General features: G+C 41.9%; 1 protein-coding gene and 1 pseudogene across 2 annotated transcripts; one reads left to right on the top strand and one right to left on the bottom strand.

The window, feature by feature from the left end:
• Positions 1–10882: 10882 nt before the first annotated feature.
• Positions 10883–13877, bottom strand: LOC104594982 (disease resistance protein RPM1 pseudogene; annotated as a pseudogene). Its single transcript, XR_016083383.1, has one exon. The product of XR_016083383.1 is annotated as a disease resistance protein RPM1 pseudogene (transcript).
• Positions 13878–18474: 4597 nt separating this feature from the next.
• Positions 18475–24443, top strand: LOC104592448 (DNAJ heat shock N-terminal domain-containing protein). The gene is made up of 4 exons (XM_010251827.3): positions 18475–18878; positions 18963–19219; positions 21063–21243; positions 23673–24443. The coding sequence occupies exons 1-4, from the start codon at positions 18516–18518 to the stop codon at positions 24321–24323; spliced, it is 1452 nt and encodes a 483-aa protein (XP_010250129.1). The 5' UTR covers positions 18475–18515; the 3' UTR covers positions 24324–24443.
• Positions 24444–25545: the final 1102 nt, after the last annotated feature.

Genomic DNA, 25545 nt, shown 5'->3' with positions numbered 1-25545 from the left:
CGAATTCAGATTGGATTCCTGTATACTTATATGGAATATCGTGAATAAATTAAGCAAAAAGTCAGAATAATTTTATATTATTATTAATAGAATAAAAGCAAAGATAAAACCACTTTATTGATACATACATATCAATTTTCTATGTATAAAAATACCATAAGGTCACATTCGATTCGATTGAGGTAGATTTATTCTCAATTCAACTATAAACAGAATGAATCTAGATCAACTTAATTGGGTTCCAATTTAGATAGACGAATACCATTTGCAGCTCCATTTATGGGTAAATGGGCTATGTTATCTACATGAGTTCATTGTTATAAACCCGGTCCTGAGATTGAACCATCTTCCTCTTCAGAGAGACAAGCCACTGGCTTAATTGTCCTGGCCAATGGCTTAACCAGTTGATGTCATGAAAATAAAAAATATAATAAAATAAACCTAATAACCCAACAAACTAATAAAACAGAAAATTCAGACGAATAAATTGTTGACCAAAATCAATGACTTTCTATATGGCAAAATAAAGGTAAATCGATATTTAGAGTTGTAATTAGTAGGGGTACCAGTCGGGTTGCCCGAATTAACAAGTTACACTGTTTTGGGTTCGAGCTTCGGTATGGATCCATTGATTTTTTTATAAAATGCCAACCCTAACCCGAAAAATTGTCACTAGTTTGATTGATGGAGTCAAAGATGGGTTGAAAAACATTGGATGAATGGAATATATTGAATGAGTTTGGATATATTACCCCTAGCAACCACCGTAGAAGTTGATAACCTCTTTGCAAAAGAATTTTTGACGAGTCTCAATGACTAGCCCATGGAAAGATGTGACTATCACAACTGTACAACACCCATAGGGCTAAGGGATCATCTTATAACTACTGATTTTACTACTACTCCTTTCAAATTAAGTCTTAATTACTACATTGCGACCTAGGTTATCAAGGCTCAAATCTTGGAAATAATTTTTTTGGATGAAGATGTATACATCCGCCCCTCCCTAAACCCTGCATTGGTAGGACCATTAGGGTATTCATGGTTTAGTTAATCACTGTAGGTTAATTTTTTAAACCGAATTGAGGTTATTGGTTTTCGGAAAAACAGTAATTGAATTTGAATTGAAGCTGATCAGTTAACTGGTTGATTGGTTTGGTTCATCAGAGCCCTGCCATCGGGTCCGGCAAGTATGGATGTCAGGCAGGCCTCCCCACGGCCTGCCAAGCTACTGTGCACCGGATTACCTGGGGCAGGTTTGTCTTGGCACCGAGGTCCCGAGGTGCCTACGTTGAGGGCGGTGCTATCCCGAGGTGCTTCTCCCTCGGGATACTTAGTCGAAAACCGGGGTGCTCCCTTCTTAGGGAGGGAGAGCTGAGAACCCCTTAGGAAGAGCTCAGGCCTCGATGGGAGATCAGGCCCTGGGAGGAGCTCGGGACCTCCCACACTAGGTGAAAGTCAAGGTTAGTCGGGTGTTAGTCTTCGGTGAGTCGCTTAACCCGCCGAGTGGATAGCGTAGGACTCGGCGCGTCTCTTTCGCCGAGTCGTGGTTGTGCTGTCAGGCTGAGTTGTTCCTTGAGCCAGGCCACGCACACATGTTCCCGTGCTACGAGGTCGGGCCAAATCACCCTCCATCAATTGCCCCCCACTTCCTGTGCTAGGGGTGGTGACCCAACGCGGGGAGTTCACGGTGCGCCAGGTGGATTTGGCTCGGTACTCATGCCACCCTGTCAGGAAACTCGCTTGGCTAGACCGGTTTGGAGCCCAGTTCGTTCGGAAGGAAAAGCTTGGGTTGCATACAACATACGCGCGGACGTCATGCGATCTGGACTTCGCGGACGCCAAAAAATGCGCTAAATTGATTTCGCATCAAGAGTCTCGCAACCGGTTTTCTTGAGGACCGTTAGATTGCTTCGATCGTGGTCGTTGGTGCCCAGGCCCAGCGGCTATAAATAACGGGGGGGGGGGGGGGGCTGGTCATTTTCTTTTGCCACTAAGTATCTTTCATCTACCTTGAGCTCGCGTTTGGAGTCTTCAGCTCGGGTCTTCTAGTTCGGTTGCGTCTTTTTCTCGGTGAGTCCCCGAGCTTCCTTTTCTCCTTTTCTTCCAATTCATTCCCTTCCATGTCTAGTGGGAATAGTCTTTTAGACGAACCCAAGGTGGGTACCTCGGGTCAGGCTGACCCTGTTGTCGCCCGGCCTTCCCATGAGGCCCAGGTGACCTCGGGTAAACAGGCGTATACCTCTCATCGAGGTCGGTTGCTAGACCAGTTCGGTCCATCTGTTATGACGCTGGAGACGCTTCAGGACCTCATCCGGCGGTTCAACCTACCTCAAGAGTATTCATACAGTCTTCCCACCGGCAACTTCCCTTGGGAGCACGGTCCAGATGAGATCGTGATCTTTAGGGAACAACTTGTTGGCGGGCTTTGTCTCCCTCTCCACCACCTTATTCCCAAGGTGTTGAGGCGCTTCAGCATCACGCTGGACCAACTCCACCCCAACTCTATTCAGAACTTGGTCGGGACCATCTTCCTCTGTTCCAAACGTAACTTCCCTTTAGACGCGGATATCCATTGTTCCATCTTGTTAATAAAAAAGAGTGCCTCTGGCGCTCCCCCCGAGCATGGGCAGACCTACTATCTGTCCCCTCGCCGAGGTTTCAAAATGCTACACAAGTTCCCAAGCAAGGTCCCGACCGGGAAGCGGGACTACTTTGTAGTCTGGAGTAGCACGGAGTGGCCTTTCCTTACCAACTGGAGGGTGGCCACTCAAGTTCCCAGCATTGCGATTAACTGGAAGACGTGGGAAACCTTTCACTCATGGGCTCAGGTCGGGTTCGATCACAGAGACCACATTGCTGAAGGGAAGCTCATTCAGGCCGGTTTGAGCCCGGGTAGGTCAATTTCTACTTTAGTGTTTTGCTTAATCAGCCTAGTGTCTTCGGGCTTACTGACGCCGAGCTCTATTGTAGGTCCCATGGAGGAAGAGAGGATTACCGGTCCAAGTCTCCTTCGTCAAATGAAGAAGAGGAAGAAACAGGCTGCCAAGAATGAGCGCGTGGAATCCCCAAGGACCCCTACCCCTGAACCCGATCTTCCGCAGGTCCCCTCTTCGGGGCCCGAGCTCCTTGATGCCCCTCCAGACATAGACTTGGAGGGGGATTTACCACCACGGGGGCCTGACACGGTGGCAGAGTCGATCGTTGAGCCAGCCGGGGCTGCCATTGAAGTCCCAAATCCTGTTGGGGCTGCTACCGAGGTTTCCGAAGATTCGGCTCATCGTGCCGCAGATACGGCGGCATCCAGCTCGGGGACTCAGGAGGAGGAAGAGAGCATCATGAATCCCGATATCAGCCTTGAAAGAAGTAAGAGGGCTGTTATCACTATGGAGGTTGTAGATTGGGTCGAACTCTCCCCTGGCCAGCTCGGGGCCCGAGCAGCAACCCACGCCATGGTGGTGAGTTCACTCCCTAAGAGCCACCTCTCTCTCTCCTTTCTTTCTTTCTTCTTTCTTTAGTACCAGCCAACATCCTTCTACCAGGTGAACATTGCTGTGCACGCGCTGAACTTTCAGTCTGACAAACACTTGAGGCATGCTTTGGCTGTTGAGGAGTCATCTCGCACGACTCAGACTGAGCTGAGGGCAGCTCGGGGCAAGATTCACCAGTTGGAGAGTGATGCAACCGCCCAAAAGAGCTTTATCGAAGCCCTACTGTTAGAGAAGGATGAGCTGGCCCGCAAGAGGGATAGGCTGAAGGCCGAGGTGAACGGGCTCAGAGCAGGTCAAGAAGCATTGAAGCTCAAGGTGGAGAGTCTCAAGGCGTGTCAGAGGGCTTCGCAGCTCGAGGTGCAGGGGCTTAAGGAAGCCAAGGGGGCCTTGGAGCACGAGGTGGAGTACCTCAAAGCCAACATCAAGGAGAAGACCAAGATCTTCGACGGAGCTCTCAGGGAGGCGAAGGCCCAGGCCGATATCGACTATGTCAAGTCGTCTAGGTTTGACGACGTAATGTGGCGGGCCTACCGTAGAGGGTTTAAGCTCGACAGGTGGAGAATAAGGTGCGCATACCCTGACCTTGACATACGTACCTTCACCACCTATAACATTACAGACGATGTGGCCCTTCAGAACGTGGATGACCTAGACTCCGACGAAGAGGGCGGCAACGAGGAGGCCGATACCACCGACTTGGCTGACACCCCCAAGGAGGCCCCGAGTAAGGCTGATAAGCCTTCCAAATAGTTGTGTGCTACTTGTATTTTCTTTTCTTGTTTCTTTGTACTTGGGATTTTGTAATGAAATTACACTTATGCAATGAGAGTATATTTGTATATTCTGTTAAGCGCTTGTATGATCCACTTCTACCAGAGTGTTTGACTTATCCAAGTTGTTGTGTTAGTAAAATCAGTTCCTGAGGTGAGCGACCCTTTACCGCTGTCACCCCGAACTGTCTTCCTGCACTTAGTAGGGGTGATCATCAGGTTTTAGCGACGTACGCTGAGGTAGGCATAGTAAGGCATGTGCCCGACCTGCCTGCTTGGCTATTTGGGTTGGCGTTTACCTCTAGAAGCGTATACCGAGGTAGGCTAGGAGTTGGAAAGTCTATTCTCGAGATGCCTTTAGTCTTTGGCATGCTAAGCCTATGCAGGCGCGGTGGTAGAGTCATGCATAGCGCCGAGGTCTTCAGTTAACCTAGCGCTTTGACCCTTAGTCTAGAGGGAGTGACTCGTGGCCACTCCAAACTGTTTTCCTGGAGTCTGCCCCTGCTGAGGGGGTGATTGGACCTTGTGTTGCCGAGGTTGTCGCTAGTTCGACAAATTGGCCCTAAGGCTAGAAGGGAGTGACTCGTGGTTCACTGAGTTTGGTGGTTCACGGGTAATATAGTCTTAGGTTGATGATATTCCACGCCTGAGTACTTGTTTCCCTTCTAGGGTTTCGAGTTCATATGTTCCTTTCTCGAGTACTCGCTTTACTCGGTAGGGTCCTTCCCAGTTCGGACCGAGCTTACCAGCGCCGGGCTCAGGCGCCATAACCTTGCGGAGAACCAGGTCGCCAACGCGGACAGTTCGCTTTTTGACCTTGGCGTTATAGTACCGAGCTATCCTCTGTTGGTAGGTCGCGGTCCTGATGTACGCGAGGTCCCGTACTTCGTCTAGCAGGTCAAGGTTGGTACGTAGCTCATCTTCGTTTGCTCTACCTTCATATGCTTCCAGTCTCAGCAAGGGGACTTCAATCTCAGCTGGGATGACTGCTTCAGTGTCGTATGTAAGGTTAAAGGGAGTTTCTCCCGTGGCAGTCCTTTCCGTGGTACGGTAGGTCCAAAGTACACTGGGCAGCTCGTCCGTCCACAGTCCCTTAGCTTGGTCCTAGCGCGCTTTCAGTCCTCGAAGGATAACTCTGTTCGACTTTTGTTTGGCCATTTGCTTGAGTGTGTGCCACCAAGGTGAAGTTCTATTGAATTCCCATGTCTCGGCACCAGTTTTGGAACTTGATGTCTTCGAACGACTTGCCATTATCGGAGATCAGTACCCGAGGTAATCCGAAACGACACACTATGTTCTTCCAAAAGAAGTTCTGCACGTTCCGAACTGTGATTGTCATGAGAGGTTCGGCTTCGACCCACTTTGTGAAATAGTCCACTGCCACCACTTGGAACCTTCTTTGCCTTGTTGCTGGCGGGAATGGCCCGAGTAGGTCAATCCCCCATTGTGCAAATGAACATGGGCTAGTGAGGTATATTAGGTTGGCGGCAGGGCGGTGGTGGCTGTTAGCGTGCTTCTGGAACTTGTCACATTTTTTTACAAGCTCGGTCGCATTTGCCTTCAGGGTTGGCCAGTAGTACCCCTATCGTAGTGCTTTCTAAGCGAGGGCCCTGCCCCCCAAGTGTCCACCGCACAGGCCTTCATGAGTGTCGTGGAGAACGAGCTCGGCTTCCGAGGGTCGCAGGCAGCGCAGGTAGGGGAGCGTGTAGGACCTTCGGTACAACCATCCGTCTATCATGACTTATTTGGCTGCTTGGCGCTCTATCCTCCTGGTGGCATTACGGTCTACGGGGAGGGCCCCGTGTAACAGAAAGCTCGTGAGTGGATCAATCCAGCTCGGCTCTGCTTGAACAACAAGGGCAACCTCCTCTGCCCCCTTGAGAATGCTAGGCCGAGGTAAGTTTTCTACATACACAGTCCTCATGGTGTTGTCTCCCATGCTGGCTAACCGTGACAGGACATCGGCCTCAGCGTTCTCTGATCTCGGGATTTGTCGGATGAAGTGTGACCGGAAGCTGAGCAGAGTCTCTCTCACTTTGGCTAAGTATGCTACCATAGTTGGTTCGCGAGCTTCATACTCACCTAGGACTTGATTCACCACGAGCTGGGAGTCACTGCAGACGACGATGTGCTTGGCTTTCACCTCCTTTGCAAGGTCCAACCCGGCTACCAGCGCCTCGTATTCTGCCTCGTTGTTGGATGCCACGAACTCAAAGCATAGCGCGTACTCCAATTTCACACCGCTTGGTCCATACAGAACGATCCCAACTCCGTTGCCCTACCAATTTGACGAGCCATCTACGTGAAGGATCCAGGGTTCATCATTCCAGTTCGGGCAGGGCCTAACTAGGAGAGATGCCGCGCTGGTTGCTACTTCACGGTGCTCGAGTTCAATTGGTCCAAGAACTCCGAGCTCTCCCATACTGGGGGTCTCGTGTTTTACCGGCCTGGGGACTCCGGAGCTAAAGGTGCATTCTGCGATGAAATCTGCCAAGGCTTGGGCCTTAATAGTGGTTTACGGTTTGTATTGGAGCTCGTACTCGTTGAGCTCGATGGCCCACTTTGTCAACCTTCCCGAGACCTCGGGCTTGAGTAAAACTTGCCTCAAAGGTTTATTGGTAAGGACAACGATGGTGTGAGCTTTGAAGTATGGGCGGAACTTTCGGGCTGTTATAACCAGCGCATAGACGAGTCATTGGACCCGATCTACTTCTCTTATTAGTACCGTGCTGACCACCTCGTCACTCGCCGAGAGGTATAGCTTTAAAACATTACCCACTTCGGGCCGGGTCAAGACTGGGATACTGGCGAGGTGCCTTTTGATCTCGCTAAACGCGAGCTGGCACTCTTCAGTCCATTCAAAGCCTTTGCCTTTTATGGCTTTAAAGAAAGGCAGATAGCGATCTGCGAAGTTGGACAAAAAGCGACTTAGGGTAGCCAACCGGCCATTCAGCTTCTAGACCTCTTTTAACTTTCGATGTGGTCTCATTCCTAGGATGGCCTCAATCTTCTCCAAATTGGCCTCAATGCCTTGCCGGTTGACGATGAACCCCAGGAATTTACCCGATGTGACATCGAAGACGCACTTATTCGGATTTAACTTCATATTAAATCTACGCAAGATTTCAAAGACTGAGTGTAAATCTTGTACTAATTCATGTGAAAATTGGGTTTTGACGACCATGTCGTCTACATAACACTCTACTTTTGTGCCGACAAGTGGCTCAAACAGCTTATTTACAAGTCTCTAAAAAGTAGCCCCAGCGTTCTTCAGCCCGAAGGGCATGACCATGTAGCAGTACAGGCCAAATTCAGTTAAGGCAGTCTTCTCCTCGTTTGCTGGGTCCATTTTTATTTGGTTATAGCACGAATAGGCATCCAAGAAGCTCAACAACTTGTGCCTCGAGGTCACGTCCACTAGGCAGTCGATCTTGGGAAGTGGGAAACAGTCTTTCGAGCAAGCCCGGTTCAAGTCGGTGTAGTCAACGCACATGCGCCACTTATTGTTTGCCTTTTCCAATGGTTAAGTTAGAACAGGAGAAAATCTCAAAGAGAGTAGAGAGTAAGAGTGTTCAAAGTACTTAAGCTTCAATACCTTTACTTCGTGAGAGTTGGGGTTCTTTTATGTCGGAGCTCGGTCATACCTCGCATAACCGCCAATGCCCTAATCGTTATTGCCAGGGCAGGTGTGGCAGGTGCAGGTTGCTGCTACGGAGTACTATCGCCAGGTACGGACTTGACTGACGTGCCATGCTTTTTAGAGACGATAAACATAACGCCGCCTGGCAAGGGATCAGAGCCCTGCCACCGGGTCCGGCAGGTACGGATGTCAGGCAGGCCTCCCCACGGCCTGCCGAGCTACTGTGCACCGGACTACCTGGGGAAACTTTGTCTTGGCACCGAGGTGCCGAGGTGCCTACATTGGGGGCGGTGCTATCCCGAGGTGCTTCTTCCTCAGGATACTTAGTCGAAAACCAGGGTGCTCCCTTCTTAGGGAGGGAGAGCTCAGAGCCCCTTAGGAAGAGCTCGGGCCCTGGGAGGAGCTCGGGACCTCCCACACTTGGTGAAGTCAAGGTTAGTCGGGTGTTAGTCTTCGGCGAGTCGCTTAACCCGCCGAGTGAATAGCGTAGGACTCGATGTGTCTCTTCCGCCGAGTCACGATTGTGCTGTCAGGCTGAGTTGTTCCTTGAGCCAGGCCATACACACGTGTCCCTGTGCTACGAGGCCGGGCCAAATCACCCTCCATCAATATCTTTTCCATATCATAGTCGAACCCTTTAAATAGATAAGCTTTAAAACAATTTTATAAATCATTTTAGAAATAGAATATAAAAATGTTAAAATGCAAGAACAAAAATCCAATTTTATTAATAACCTACCAGTAGGATTTTATCATAATTCTTCTTAAAAGGCACTAGTATTCACTCCAATTATTAGAGGATTGGATCCCATCATAATGATTATTAATCTTCATCCTTTCTTAAATACATACAAAATACTTATCACAAGGTAGTACATGCATGTCAACCTAGTCAATCCTCTTATTTTAGCCATTGGTTGAGAACAATTTAAGTCTATATATACCATACCATTTCTCTAAGGGTCTATTTGGTTTGCAGCCGGAATCAGAATTAGAATCGGAATGGTCTATTCCCATGGTCTGTTTGGTTTAGATAGAATTGGGAATGGGAATTAAAATCAGCATGAATGATATTTCATTCCAAAAGAAATGATAGGGAATTATCATTCTCTCAAATAGGGGAATGCCATTCCAGCAAGAATGAAAATGAGATTCTAATTCCACCCGACCAAACAGTTGAAATTGGAATAATCCATTCTGATTCCGATTCTAGACCCCTATTCCTATGAATCAAATGGGGTCTAATTGATATCATCTCACACCTTAATTGGCCTGCATAATACTAAAAATATAGATTTAAAGACATATATAAAAACCAATATCCATGAGGCATGTGATTATACAAGTAACTTGATTTTTTTTTTTTGATAAAGCATAATACAGGTAATTAACTTCATTTTATTAATAAAAGATGTGTACTAATAAAGGCTCTAAGTTCCAATTTGCATGTAACACTTCAACTATAGGACTAATGACCACCATTGTTATAGGCTAATACACACACATCCACTACTTTACACAGATATGCTTTTCTAGTCAAAGCACTTTTGTAATAAAGGAGAATGAATTAGCTGTTTTACGGGCTGTGGAGTCAATCATTTTGCTCCACGCCAGTCATAAAGTGTATATGGCTCATAATCACTAAATATTTAGTCCCAAAACCATTAAAACAGTGATCAAATTCAACTAATGCAATCTACGTAGGAAAGAGGGAGTGTACAGTGTACCCATAAAAAGACATGTCTGTGTAAGCGCTTTACCCACACATTGAGTAAGCCTTTAAGAAGCCTTTACTTGGTGTTTATTCAGGTTGTGTTTGGTACCATTGATGCATTTTCTTGTAATGTTTAAGGGATCAATATAAATTGGAGAGAAAAATAAGCTATCACATCACATAAGAGAGAGTTATTTCTAACAACTAAAAAGCATGTGGGGGACTAAATCATTGTTGTTTTGAGTCGAAGCCTTAATTAGACGTTTTACTTTACCACCAAACAACACAGACACATTTTCCAGTCTTATGTGATATGACAAAACATGTCTCATCAATTAGTACTCATCAACCCAAATGGTGTCCAAAAGAAATGGCAATGGTACCGAGTACAACCTCAATGTGCACGTGTGTGGCTGTGTGTGGTTGACTGACCAATCTGAGCCCAACCCCAATGCATCAAATTTGAATTCGAGCTTGACTTTGGGCTAGGATTGGCCCAGCTAACACCCCTACTCAAAACCAAACTTCCAAAGTTTACATGCCCAACCCAAAACCAAAATTCAAAACAATAAACCGAAGCCCAGTTCAAGTCAAGATTCAACCAAATTTTCTAAAAAATGTAGTTTCTCGAATGCCCCACCCAAAATTCCAAAAATCCAAATAAAACCTGCACCCATAATCTATCTCTTTCGAATGAACAGAACCAAACATCATAATCCCTTCGATAAAGTAAGCAGGACCTCATCCTCACAAAACCCAATCAAATTCAAGGCTTCAAACACCACCTAAATCGATCCTAATCATAGTTCAACCCAACCCAAGTTCAATTAACCCAATCAATCCAATCCCACCCAACTGCCCAAGGCCAATCAACTCAACCCAATCCTGATTCAACCCCAAATACAATTACAAAGTCCAATTTTACCGTAGAATATCAGGAGCCTAATCCACCCAAAAGTCCATGTCCATGAACCATAGATGGAATATTTGGCCCATAGAGGCCTATATATGGTTTTCATTCTGGCCCATGGTGGTCTAGTTCAACAGAGGATCTTGTTAGGACCACAGAGTCCATTAACCAACAATTAAATTTCCTTTTAGTCCATCTAAGCTCATGATGAACTGCAGATGGTCTTTTTCTTGGCCAAAGGAGAGCTATCTTCTTGTTGAGGAGGTTTTGATGAAGGCCTATTTCAATGGATGGCCCAATTGTTCTACCATGAAAATGGGATCTTTCTACATGAGAAAAAGAAGAGGAGGAGGAGGAGGAAAAAACTGCCTTCTCTTGTATAGATGCATTAAAAACAACCAACAAGCAAACAAAGCTTAGACCAATTAATTGAACCTCAGCATGCTGAAATTTAAAAAAAAAAGTTTGGAGAAGCACTAAGCATCAAGCTAGATTTTTATAATACAACAACGGAGATGGTGTTGTATAATAGTAAATGATCTCAGGAATATGTTGGACCCTGGAACGATCTTCACTATCATCCTTGTCCAACCTCCCTACTAGTTCCCTGGGCACACCCATCAGAGTTAACTTGTTCAGGTTGGTAAGATACTCAATGCCTTGAGGCAGCATCCTCAGCTCATTCAGAATACGAAGATCTAATTCTTTGAGACAAGGCATCGCTCCCTTCTCTATCTCTATTGTATACAACTGTGACGAGTTCCACAGACGAAGGATTCGCAGCTTGAGGAACCCTCCTGCACGAAAGCACAGCCTGTGTCCATCATTTGCATTGACGAGAGTGAGACGCCCCAAGTTGGGCAATGTATCAATATAGGAGAGGAGATCTTCTCTCACTTGCGACCAGTGCAAATGCAAGCTCATCAGGTTGTCCAGGGAGCGAAACCAGCGGGGGACCCTCTCCAACTTCCCAGCCAGAATTAGAATTTTCAGAAGAGGAGGAGGAGTCCATAGAGCATCCAACTCAAGCGATTCTTCCTCATTGCTCGCCATTAAAAACAAGTAGTACAGAAGCTGCATGTTCTGTAGCGCGGTGCACAAGTCTCTCCCATCACCCTCACTCAGCTTCGTTAGCCCAATTCTCCTCAACTTCTTCATGTTTCCAAGCTGCCTAATCATGTCTCCCTCTGCTTCCACGCACTCCAGAACCCGCAACTCTTTCAGCTTCCAGATGTTTGAAGGCACTCTCATTCCATCTATAAAATGAAAAGCTGCCCAACTAAGTCTGTGACTGGACGTGATCAAATGGTGCAAGCTCTGTGACTGTACTATCTCATTTGGAAGTTCCTTCACCTGGGAATCCCTTATGTCTAAGGTTTGTAAGTAACGGAGTCTTCCCAATGAGCCAGGGATCTCTGTAACTAGAGTTTCTCTCAAGTTCAAATATCTTAGGTTGGACAAATCAACCACACAATCTGGTATTCTCTTAATGGGGATACCCTGTAGATCCAAAACTCTTAGCAGTTTAAATCCGAATGGTAAGCCACTAATTGGGTAAGATGCAGAGATCCTTTGAGCAGACAACAGAAAGAAAGAACGGAGACTGCTCATGTCAGTGCATGACAGGATCCTTCTGTCAATTTTGTGCAAGGATAAGCGGCGTGCAGAAGCAACTTCCTTTGGTTCAAGCCCATCATATATGACACAGAAATTCTCCCTCTCTGATACAGAAACAAGCACGTCACGCACAAGATTATGCAGTCTGCATTCCTTTACCATACCAAACGAGTTCTTGGATGCAACTTCAAGCAAATTCCTGGAAATGAGCTCTGTATGATAGGCTTCTGCAACCTCCTCCAGATCCTTGCCTCCTGTTTCTCTTACAAAACCTTCGGCTATCCACAGCCTAATCAGCCTCTTCCTTCGAATCAGGTAGTCCTCAGAGAACACACAACAGTACAACAAACAAAGCTTCAAGTAATAAGGCAAATCACTGAAGCAGAGCGAAAGGATACTGTCACTGCTTCTGTTTATGTCAGAGAGGTTGTCGTCCACCTTCCACCATTCTAGTTCTGTCCAACCTTTGAAAGACATGAGACCACCCATTGCCACAATTGCAAGTGGCAGGCCTCCACATTTCCCCACAAGGATCTGAGACACCTCCAGAAGATGCTGGGGGCAGCACCTATGGGGATATCTTGAGAATGAAATTTTACAGAAGAGAGTCCATGCATCTTTCTCCTGTAGGGGTTGCAGATGAAGAACATGGCTCCTAACTCCATAAGAAGAAGAAGCTATGCCCATCTCCCGAGTTGTAATCATGATTCTACTTCTAAGCTTTGCATCTGGAAGTGCAACAACAATTTCTCCCCAGAGATTGAGAGTTCGTACATCATCTAACACAATTAAGTACCTTTTCTGCTTCAAGAAGTCAACCAGCACGTCGACTAGCCGTCTGTAATCCATTGCGCTCAAGTCATCGGGAAACAGTTCCTTCTTTTCATCGAAAAGATAACTCACCATCTTCCTGAGCACATTCTCGATCGTGTAAGTCTGAGAGACGGTCACCCAAGCGTAGCAGTCGAAACTTCTCTTCAAAATTAGGTTGTTGAAAACCTGTGAAACCAGGGTAGTCTTACCCAATCCCCCGCTTCCGACCACCGAAATCACCTTTCGTTCTGGTTCTCCGTCCCTCAGCCATGCCAACAACAGAAGTCGATTTTCTTCAATTCCCACGACATGCTCATCCTCAACAACGTACGGAGATGACTGATCTCCATGGCGATTCAATGAGTTTCCACGAGAATCACGGACAATTGGGGCTCCTACGCTTTTGATGCCATAGCGCTCGCTTCTTGTAACAAGATCTCTGATCTTGATGTTCATTGCTTCCAGCTTTGTGGCGATTTGAGACCTAACCACAATGCTTCTTGAGAGGTCAACGGCGGTGAGAAAGAAACGCCGGAATATCCCATCGTTGGCCTGGTTCTGCATGGAATAGGTGAACTCGTCGATGATGTCCTCGAGCTCGTAAGCTGATTCTCTGACTTGAGTCACCCAGGTTCTCACCCCTTCATCAGACTCGCTCCTTTGATCTGCATCCCGTGCCAAAGATCTCAGCTTCTCTAACTCAAGCTTGATTTCATGGAACTCATCTTGGGCTCCTGATATCAAGGATGCCTCTTTATGAATGATCGAAGCGACCTTGCTAAGCAAGAACTCCACAGCAATCTCCGCCATGTTTTCTCACTCAACAACTCTCACAGGATAAGCTTCTCCTCTCCCGCTTCAGAATTCTGATACAGTAGTAACACCATTGGGATTAATTCCTTCACAAATCACAACACTTTTATAATTATTAATTAACCAACCAAACAACGGTCCTACAACTCTACTACTCTTACTACAGGTCAATCAATCAGGATACACCATTTCAGCTCCTACACACCGGCCGGGTCCCACGCTTCAGGCTGACGTGGTGTACCATGATTGGTCCAATCTCCTGCAGCTAGAGCCTAGAGGCTTGATGGCCCTAAAGATTCCTCCACCAGAATGAGCGTCAGCACCACCTAATTTGTAGATTAATTTCTTCTAAACTAATACCTCAAGAGCTATTTATAGTATTATTATTTTTATTAGAACCAGCTAGGGTCTCTGGAATCTGGATTAGTGAGATGGTAACTTCATTGAAGTTGTTGAAACCCCTTTTTCCCCTTATTCTTTCTGCAACTCTGAAGTGGCAAATTAGTGAATTACAATAGATCATGACCTAGAATATTATTTTTTTTCCTAAAATAAATTTCTATAGGAAAGGGTTGACCTTAAAAAAAACTATTTAATTTGTCGTTTTATGACCTTTCTTTTTTATTTTGTCCCTGAATTGAAATTATTGGATGGGTTATCACTTATCACTTGGGAAATTACCTGCACCAAGAATCAAAATCATCAACATGGAAGTTTCAGCCATCTGACTCAGAAGCATTCATATTTTATGAAATTTGTTGATGCATTGTGGGTCAGCCTAAAAGAAAACTGAATTTATGGCTTCTGGTTAGAATTTCACAATTTTAAAGACAAATGAGAAAATGGCATGGGGGAGTAGCATTTAATATATTATATATATATATATATATATTCAAATTTATGAGGTAAATTAATTAACTAATACACTAAAATAAGATGGTATTTAATGTATATTATTTACTTAGAGGACAAAAATATTATAAAGAATTAATTATAACAATAAAAGTATTGAATTGGATAGAAAAAAATTGTACGTATAATATAAATTTAAGGACACTATTTATTGGTTGCTCTCATTTTCTAAAATGTAAATAAAAACATTTAAGTCATATAGGGACTTGATACCTAACACTAGATCACTTTCTACAAATATACAAAATAATAAGACGACTTGGGAGGAGTACACTTTTCCGTGAACAACATGACCACGTAACCCATTTTAAGATTATCTCAAACAGTGGTGATTCAAGGAATTCCAAGGTTCACTTTCAGTCCTTGTTCTACATCAGTGAGTAATTTCCTCTGGGTGCTTGATGTTTTGTCTCTTATAAAATAATCAATTTGGAAAGAATACAAATGCAAGCGTAAATGCATACAAAATATAAAGGATTTGCACTATACATATTTACATTTCTACTCCTTTCAAACTCAGCATTAGACTCAGTTTGGAAGGAATACAAATATAAATATATAGTATACAAATACATACAAAATAATATAAAATAAAAGGCTTTGTGCTCTACATATTTGTATTTGTACAAAGGTTCAAAATATCGATACGTCTGATACGTTGGTAAGGGCGTATCGGGCAAATCGATACTGTGCTTTATTGTTTTTTTTTTTTCGCAACCGATTCAGGGGGGGCCGGTTTAGGGCTCCTCTACCCCCTGAACCAGTCAGACCCCCAATACACCTACTGTAGGGGCGTATCGAAAGAGTCCCGAAATGATACGTATCGGCCGATATGTATCGATACTTTGAACCTTGATTTGTACTCCTTCAAAATGGAGCGTTAATACTTGTTGAAGTTTGTTTTTTTATGATATTACTATTCTGTTGCGGTGTTTTGTTTTCCTCCTGCTAATTAACTTATGGGATGCTCACTATTAGATTTAATTTTGTTCCCCATGTTGGGTTGCCCTCCCTCTTTTTGGGGTTTTATCTTTGATTTGATTTGGATTTCAATAACTAGATTATGTCTATAAATCTGATTTTATTGTTTGAAATGTGCCTTGAATTTTCAAGGATAAAATCTTCATGGCTCCTGTTGGACCTTCCAAGACAAAAAAGAGTATGCTAACTTGAGGATCAAGGGTCTGGTGGATTTCAATTTGGGCATTGGGATAGGGGAAAACTTGACTCGACTTTTGGGGAGCAAGTTGTGAGGGATATCTTGAATACCCATGGAAGAAGAGAAGTCTTTCTTTCCCTACTGATAGGTCGACTTTAATAATAAAAAAAAAAGGTTAGGAATTTGTCTAATCCCCCAAGATTTAAATTATTTTTATGGAAAGTTATTTATAATTTTGTAGGTGTTAAGTCTGTTTTTCGTCGAGGGGGTTTTGTGTTAGAGTTTCAATGTTCATTGTGCAATAATTGTGGGAATCTCTTGTTCATATATTTTTCCAATGTCATTTTGTTAGGGAAGTTTGGTTTGGTGTCCCTTGGAATATTAGGATAGAAAATATAGAGAGTGACATGTTTTGGAGAGTTGTTGCAGATTTATCAAATAAATTATATTTTTCTCTCAAACTTGGAACAGATTAAATTTATGTATTGGGCTGTTGTGGTTTCTTATAATATGTGGTTGGATAGAAATAAAGAGATATTGAAGGAAAAAATAGTCCTGTAAACTGAGTAATTAGAAAGCATGTGGCTATAATCAAGGTTTTTAAAATTGAACCGGACAACAAACCGGTTAGGAGTCTGATTCCCGGGTTGAATAGTCCAACCATTTGAACCAAACGGATGGTCCGGACAAAAAAAATAAAAAATGATTAACGTTTTTTAACAAATTTCCAGTTTTGAGAAAAAATGAAACCGGTCACTTGACTGGTTCTCGGTTTTTCCTGTCCGATTTTGAAATCCATGGCTATAACTTTATAAGATTATAAAAGATTTGATGTTAATCAGTGACCTACTAATGCATCTTCTTTGAGTGTTGCAGGGAACTCAATGGTGGCCTGCAGGTTTCTGGATAGTAATGGTATTAAAAATTCCTTGTGATGGAGGTCAGGTAATAAATCCTCTATTGGGCTCTTATGGTATTTGTTGTTTATCCAATGATGGAAGTTCTATTGCAACTGCACTGTTACTGTTGATATTAGGGATGGAGATATTAGCTTAAGGCAATTCTGGCTTGTTCTTTTTACTATAGAAGTAATTGGGATAAGTTTAATTGGAATCGGATTCTCAATAATTTGATGAGGTCATTGAATAAAGAAAGCTTTGCAGTTCCTTTGTCATGTTATAATATTGTGGATCATATTAAATAGTTAAATAAAAGCATGAACTATATAAGTGTACTTTGTTTATAATAGTTGTGACTTGAAATGGAGCTCAAGTTCGCCTGGTTCAGCATTCACACTCTTACTAATGACAGCCTTAACACCAAATTAAACTACTGGTATGATTGCCCTACAAAGTGAAATTTTATGTTATCATGTCCTGTTAAAAATGGTGCTTTGTTTTTTTCCCAATAGATTGTGAAACTCTGTTTGGTTAAATGGTTTATCAAATAAATATTTATCTCGGGTTGTGTGAGAACCATCTAATGGAGTGAGATTCTTTTTAGAGGGCATTCTTTTTCTGGATTTTGAGAGGAGAAAGTTGGTCGATGAGATTTTGATTTTCATTGACCAAGAATTCCATATTCTTTTTTTCAGATTTATGTGGGGACCAGGAAAAGTTTATTTTCTCGGGTATACCCATCTCCTAGGTGGTGGTAAATAACTTTCCCACCTGGGGGGGGAAGTTGCCAATACTTGAATGAAACAAAAATGCCCCTTTTAATATTGGATTTTTATGGCTAAAATGGTCATTGCATTATTTACATGGGAAATTGGGCCCGTTTCGTGCATCTTTTTGGGAAGATCTTCTGGTAGCTCTGACAATCAAAAGACACATTGAGCTTTTGCATGAAGATCTGAACAGCCTGGAGCTAGTTCGGCAGTATCACGTCTTTCTGTGTCTTTTCATACGAAAATAAAACACGAAAAGCTTCATTTAGAACTTCCTGAAATTAGCCCAAAATGGGCTTCTTGCATCTTTTCGGCGTTCTGTCTTTTGGCTGTTAGATCTTCTGTGAACTAAATGGGAATAAACCGAAAAGCGATCTATCCAGCTTGTAAACAATCAAAACAATGTGTGGAAAGACGCACTAAATAAACCTAAAAGAACATGAATAAATACACTTACCCAAATAAATCTTTTCTAAGAAATATTTCTCCCAACACCAAGGTGTTATTTCACTATTAATTTATATGGCGCCTAATGACATTTAATTTAGGGAGAAGTACCAATCAGCCCATCAGAATTTACTAGGCCCAAAGTACAGGGGGAATGCATCATAACCGTGAATTGATGTCAAATTCACGGGCAGGATGTGGTTTATAGGGGAGAGAGGACTAGTAGTAGGGAGGGCTGGAATTCAGAATTCTGCATTGTGTGTTTCCGTATTTTCCCTTCAATTTAATGGTGGATGGTTGTCAAAAAAAATATTTTTCAACCATTTTTCTCACTTTTTAAGATGAATGTCTTACAAAACATTTATAATCACCCGTTACGCTTGTGCTTTTTCTAACTTGCAAGCTTCTATACGTTTTTAACACAAGGGGTGTGTTGGTAATTCAGCCTACAAGACAAATATCTTCTCGTCCAAAAATATCAAAGACTCTCTCTCTCTCTCTCTCTCTCTCTTATATTCTCACCTTATCTATTGTTGGAAAGCTGAAAAGTGGAAAAAAAAATGCCTTGTGCAAATGTCCTTGCATACACACCTTCTGTATCAACAGTCATCGGACCTTCAAATCCCGGAAGGCTCCATGTCTACCCTCCAACAACAAGGACACTGTACAATAATCGTAACACAAACTCTATTGTATGCAAAGCTTCAACTTCACCATCATCTTCAATCACAGAATTCGATCTCTACGACCTTCTGGGTATCGATAGCACCTCAAATCGATCACAGATAAAAGCTGCCTACCGATCCCTGCAGAAGCAGTGCCACCCAGATATCGCAGGACCAGCTGGGCATGACATGGCTATCATTCTCAACGAGGCTTACTCCATCCTCTCTGATCCCAGTTCACGTTCTGTCTATGACAAGGTTAGCTCTGAGGGAAAGAGAGATTTAACGACGCTGTGCAACTACGTACTTACCCATTTCTGATGAAAAATTTGTAATCAACAGGAACAGGCAAAGATAGAAGAATTCAGAGGCTACACAGGGAAACCAATCTATTCTACGTGGTTTGGGTCGGAGAAGGAGGAGCGTGCAGTGTTTGTTGATGAGGTGAAGTGCATCGGTTGCTTGAAGTGCGCTTTAGTTGCCCAAAACACATTCGCCATTGAATCAGTTTATGGGCGAGCTCGGGCTGTTGGGCAGTGGGCTGATCCTGAGCTCAAAATTCAGGAAGCAATTGAAGCCTGCCCTGTCGACTGCATCTCGTATGTCTCTTCAATTCCCTCGCTCCTGCCTCCTCTAGTTTAATTATATTCATCAAATCCAACTACGATTGAGTTATTCTGTTTGATTTGAAAGACAACTTTGGTTTGGTTTTACAACAAATCTCTTCCCCAAAAATTTAGAACCACGTTAGTATAACATTTTGAAAGCTTTTTGTGATTAATATTTTGTTAGTAGTCTAAAAGAAAACTAGAATTAGATTTTATTTGCTATACAACTTTGTGGGTCGAATTCCCTTCTCCCCATGTATTGTCGACATGTGGTGTCAGTGTCACTACAACTAGGGCAGACCCAACTGAAATCCGATTCGACTCAATCCAAGTTTTTTGCATGGATATTGTTCCTGAGGTTTTGGGCTCCAGTTTGGTCTAGGTTAAAATGTTGGTCGTTCATTAAGAAGGATCACTAGGCCAGTGGTTGAAACTATTTTTTAGTTTTAGGGGCGAATACCTCTATTAGGAATGGCAATGGGACCGGCCAGTTTGAAGCGGCGACTACATTCCTTATCCCCGATTCTTGGTGAAGACGGGTTCCTTGCATGGATCCAAATCTCCGGAGTTTTTTTTTTATTAAAAGAAATTTTGAGAAAATAGATTTATTTAAAATAAAGAAAATTTTAAAATATTATAGTATTATATATAATATAATATATACATTATGTAAATGATATTTAATATATAAGCAGAATTGGGGTGGGGTTGGGACTAGGGGTGGATTCGAGCCGAGCTGAGACGAATAGTACGAGACTCGAGCTCGACCCGAGACTGTTCTATAAGACTCGAGCTCGGTTCAAGCCAGAACCTTGAGCTCGAACTCGACTCAAGTCAAAAATTCATAAGCTTGAGCTCGGCTTAGCTCGAACTCGATTTTGAGAAAAATGTTTTATAAAAATAAAAAAATATATATATATATATATATTTTTTATTTAATATTTAAAAAGTTAAGAATTATAATAATTAACAATTATAATATTTTTATTATATATATTATTTTCTATAATTATATATATATATATATAATTCTAGTAGGCTCGAGCTCGGTTCATTTCATAATCGAGCTAGTGAATTGGGCTCGAGATCGGCTCAAAGCTCAGTTGAAACCGAGTCGGGCTCGAGCAGCTCGTGAAAAGTTCAGCTCGTTGCCACCCTTAGTTGGGACTTTACTCCCATCCAATCCCCGATCAGGGATCCTATTAATCCCCATCCCTACCCCTACTAAGGCAATTTCCATCCCCCCTACATCGGAGAGGCCGAATATCCAAATAAAAATGTTGTTATGCATGCTTAATTTCAAAGCCTAAATAGTTTTACATTTTTGGAAAAAAAGGGCCAAAACTTGTCAATCCAGGAATCCTCTTAAAATAAATGGAAAAATACGGATAGGCCAAATGCAAATTTCTGAATTCCACTGTAGATCTATAAGCATTCAAAATGTCAAAACCCCCATTCTATACACCAATGCCCACACGTGAATTGGCATCAATTCCGATCTGGCACCTACCCCAATTGTACTTTGGGCCTAAAAGTTCTGATTCTGGGCTGAACCATCATTCTCCCTAATATAAATTGAAAAGCACGGGAACATAATAGGGCTTCTTTGTTAATTTCATTTATCTTCCCATCTTCCCTTGGCTTCCCAATCCCTTCAAAATGAACTCCCACAACCAATTCATTTTCCTTTTTATTAGAGAGCTGAATCAATTCCCTTGTGATCATCTTAAAATGAGAAAAAAAAAAAGAAAAGAAAAGTTGTATTCAAAACTTGAATTAGTTGTCTAAAATTGCATATTTGATGACTATCATGTCTTGGGCCATTTGAATTTAGGATGGTGGAGAGATCCAACTTGGCAGCGTTGGAGTTCCTTATGTTCAGGCAACCACGTGGCAGTGTTCGAATAAGTGCCGGAAATGCTGTTGGGACACGTGTATCAAATATATTTGTTGATGTTAAGAAGTTCCAGAGCCGATACCAGGAGACCAAGGGCAAAGCCTCTCAACGTGAAAGGGTAAGGTGTTTAAAAAGTGTTACCAACACTTTTTTGGTTCATCTTTTTCTACTCACAGCCCAAAGCTCAAGAGTAAAAAGCTTATAATGTTTATTTGAGCCGATGCTACATTATTAAGCCCAATTTTTCAGCTTTTTTTAAGTGCTTATACAATAAGCACTTATTCAATTTTTCTTCCAAGATTACCCCTAGTTGAATTTTAAAATACAATTTATAAAATTATACCTAGTTGAATTTTATAAAAGTATTTTTGTAAAAGTGCTTTCATAAAAGTACTTTTATAAGAGTACTTCCGCAAAGGTATTTTTATAAAAACACTTTCATAAAAATGCTTTTAGTAAAGTGCTTTCATAAAAATACTTTCACAAAAGTATTTTTTATAAAAATACTTGTATAAAAGTGTTTTCATAAAATTTGAAAGAAAATGAAGGACAAAATAGTCAAAAATGCTTATTTAATTGCTTATTAGAGAAAAAGACTACCAAACACCAAATATAAAATAAGTGCTTATTTTTTAAGCATTATTTTTCACATAAGCACTCCCACACATGGCCTTGATATTTTGATGTACATACACAGGTTTCTTCCCATCAAGACTCCATTCACACATAATATAGATACTATGATGGCATTTTGCATGCTTTTAGATAACCAATTCTAGTAAACTTTGTTATTTTAAGAATCATTTTTAAGTTTGAACTGGTCGGAACCTGTGCATTGCATGGGATTTTTAAAGACCCCAAGATATTTATAAACACCTTACCACAAAATTTCATCATAGATATCCCCCATTTAACCCTTCATCACGCTAAGATTTTAATTTGGGATTTTAGGCTATCCCATTGGCCAAGATATTCATTTCTTAAATGCCTTTGATCATACCATTTATGGACCAATCAAACCCCATCAAATTATCTAAGAAACCAATACCTCTATAAGCCCCATTATTAGTACCTAGTTTTTTATTAATACACCGTCGAAACCCCAATTTACCCTAAACACCCAATCAGATTGTTCCAATCCTTCTGAAGTACCTAAAAATTCCCTTTCAAACTCTCTCGTTAGCCTGAAGCACCCACAACCCAAATCTCCTTGATCCTAACACCTCTAAATCAATTAGACCATACAATTGAACTGTAGACACCCAGAAAAACATCTACCCATAAATTTTCATCTTAAAATTCCCCCATTTGTCCCATCATCGAACAAATTTGGGTGTCTACCATAGACACCCCATATGTGCATGCTTCATCGAGTCCCAGTTCAAGAGGAGCTCAGATCTCCTGCAAACAAAGTGGGTGTTTGATATCAATGCCGTTTTTTGAGAAAATAGCGCCACGTAGGCATCACATCAGAAAGCGGTGCTTCAAACAATGCGTTCTTGTTTGGTACCATTTTTCCATAAAAAACGTTGTTCTAGACCATGCCTTGGAAATCGGGAAAGTGTGGTGTGGAGCAACGCCAAATTCAATGTTTTCTGAGAAAGCGGTGCATTGTTGCCAACAGTGCAATGGTGTGGTATCATTTTGGATGTTAGATAATATAGACCATGTTGAAAACGTTGCTTCCAGCACTAGTATCAAACAAAATTGGTGTTGTTTTCTTAGAAAACAGTTTATGTGGTAGCATCGGTTCCAAACAAAAAATAAACACCGTTTTCTCGAAAAACAGTGCTTACAAGTCCACATGCCCTGCACCATTTTTCTTAGAAAACGGTGCAATGTTCCCAGCAACGATGTCAAACACCTACTAAAATTCTTCTTACATAGCATCTGGTCACATATTGAGAATATCTTATGTTAAATTCATGAAGAGATGTCTCCAATGCTATCACACTATGTACAGAGTTTTTTGTTTGAAGGGAATCCCATCATGTTCAAGAAACAATCAGATGTCGGGATGATCATGAGCCTGGTTTAACACCTATGATAAGAGGCATAGTTGGGCCTGGGCTTTGGACCTTTGCCTTTAAAATAATATATTTAATATGTATAATAATGCATTATATATAGCATTGCCAAAAAATTACATTATAATACATATAAGGCCCTTTTGGTTCACGGGAATAGGGGTCTAGAATTGAAAATGTAATGGGCAATTGTTTGGTTGGGCAGAATTGGAATCTCATTCCCATTCTTGGTGGAATGACATCCCCTCACTTGGGGATGAAATCCCATTCCAGCTGATTTCAATTCTCACTCTAATTCCTATCTAAACAAAATAAATTATGAAAATAGACCATTCCGATTCCAATTCTGGCATATTTTAATTCCGATTCTGACTGAACCAAATGGACCCATAATGTTTCATAAATATGCCAGGCTGGGCAGGGCCGGTTTGGGTTTATGATCACCCCTACTCAGATGTTTTGTACCAGAAAGTGGACATGGTTTTGTCTAATGATGGAATACCCACAAATTCAATTGCAGGAGTTAGATCTGCAAAGAGAAGCCCGAATGTCAGCCATCCAAGCCATTAGATCAATCTCAAATTGGTGGTACTGGAAACCACCCAAGTCCAGTGCAAGTGGGTCCACCATAGATTCAAACCGGAACCTGGCATGTCTCCCCAGAAAAGCCACTAATCCAAACATAGACAAGCTCCGAGATGCTGCTGCTGCCAGAAAACTTGCGAGAGAGAATGCAGGAGAGCCTGCCCAAGGGAATCCAAAACCATACATCCATGGCGATGAGTACTGGACTCCAACAACGCCCTTGATCCTTCCGGCAACGACCCAGAGCTCCAAGTCTAACAGAGTTTTGGGTTCTTCTCCCACCGTGGTGCCTAAGGTGAAGCATGTAGCTGCCGAGGATTACCGGGGAAACCCCCTGAGATGGAGGATTCCGGTGGTAACAGCAACAGTTGGGGCCGCTATAGTACGGTTACAAGTGGGAGATAGGGTTGGTGATGGCCTGAATCAACATATTGGAGGGTCTCTGGCGTTGGAGATAGTAAACAGCTCTTGGTTACAAGCCATTTTAGCAGGACTTGCGTGGTATTTCATTGGAATGGCAATGGTGGAATTGGTGGAAGTTCTTAGAATTAAGCAAAGAAAAGCTGAAAATGGGGTTGATGAATAGGCTATGTATATACGAGTAAAGATGGGTCTTTGTATGGTAAACTCTGTAAAATTTAATAATAATCATGTCATAATCGTTAATGTTTATTTAAGGCATCTCCATTCTTCATATTTGCTTTCATGTCTTCCGTATATGATTCCTTTGATTTGTACAGTAATTTGTTTAGTCTGAGATTGGCGCGCCACCCAATGTGATTAGTCTGATGTACTCCAGTTATTTTTGACTTTTTTTTTTAATTGAGATTTGTTTCTCATAAACGGTCTTCACAACGACTTCACTGTCACATCCCACCATGTATAGAAAATATCTCCCCATTAATAATAAATACAAATAAGGAAATTGTTCCTGATGTACAGCCAGGATATGCTGTAAGGTCGGTGTGAAGAGCGTTCTATGAAGAACAGATTTTAATTCTATTTTTGTTATCAGTTTGGAAAGGGTCTGCCCTGTTCCGAACCAGATCAGATTAAATTCAGGTAGGGTTATATCTGAATTTGATCGGTTAAGAATTTGACATATTTATATTTGATTGGGTATCTAATAGGGATGTATCCAAATTCGATTCATTGGATATCACATGGATATGTAAACATGGATGCAAATTTCATTCATTTATACATCTAAATATCTTATTCAATTAAAATATTAATACAGTTTAGGGTAAAAAGGCTTAAACCTTCTTTGAACCTCCCTTCTCTTTTCAAAGTGGACAAACAGGATTTCCACAGCCAAATGCATTAGTTGTATGTCTATAGGATGTGTTACAAAGATTCATTCATTAGGTTCTGTACATCTGTTATTGTATGTTATAACTTTTCATTTCTAGGGAGTATGTTTCTTGCGACCACCGTGGCAGGACTAGGGCTTCAAAATAAGTGTATGTTTGGGTCATTAAGCACTTATTGGTATTTGGGAAATAAGCTCCAAATAAAAACTTATTTTAAAAATAAGGGCTTGTTTTTTTAAGTCCAAATTTCCAGTTTTTTTAAAGTGTTTATACAATGAGCACTTATTTAATTTTTTTTCTTCCAAAATTATCCCTAGTTGAATTTTAAAATACTACTTATAAAATTATCCCTAGTTGAATTTTATAAAAGTACTTTTATAAAAATAATTTTACGAAAGCACTTTTAAATGCTTGTTTTAAAAATAAGCCCCGAATAAGTGCTTGTTTAAAAATAAGGGCTTATTTTTTAAGCATGAATTTCCAGCTTTTTTTTAA

The sequence above is a fragment of the Nelumbo nucifera genome, chromosome 3 (genome assembly GCF_055504915.1).
Source record: "Nelumbo nucifera cultivar China Antique chromosome 3, China Antique-T2T, whole genome shotgun sequence".
NCBI classification, from domain to species: Eukaryota; Viridiplantae; Streptophyta; class Magnoliopsida; order Proteales; family Nelumbonaceae; genus Nelumbo; species Nelumbo nucifera.
Note: the sequence above shows the minus strand (reverse complement) of the source record. Positions and strands in the feature narration are given on the sequence as shown.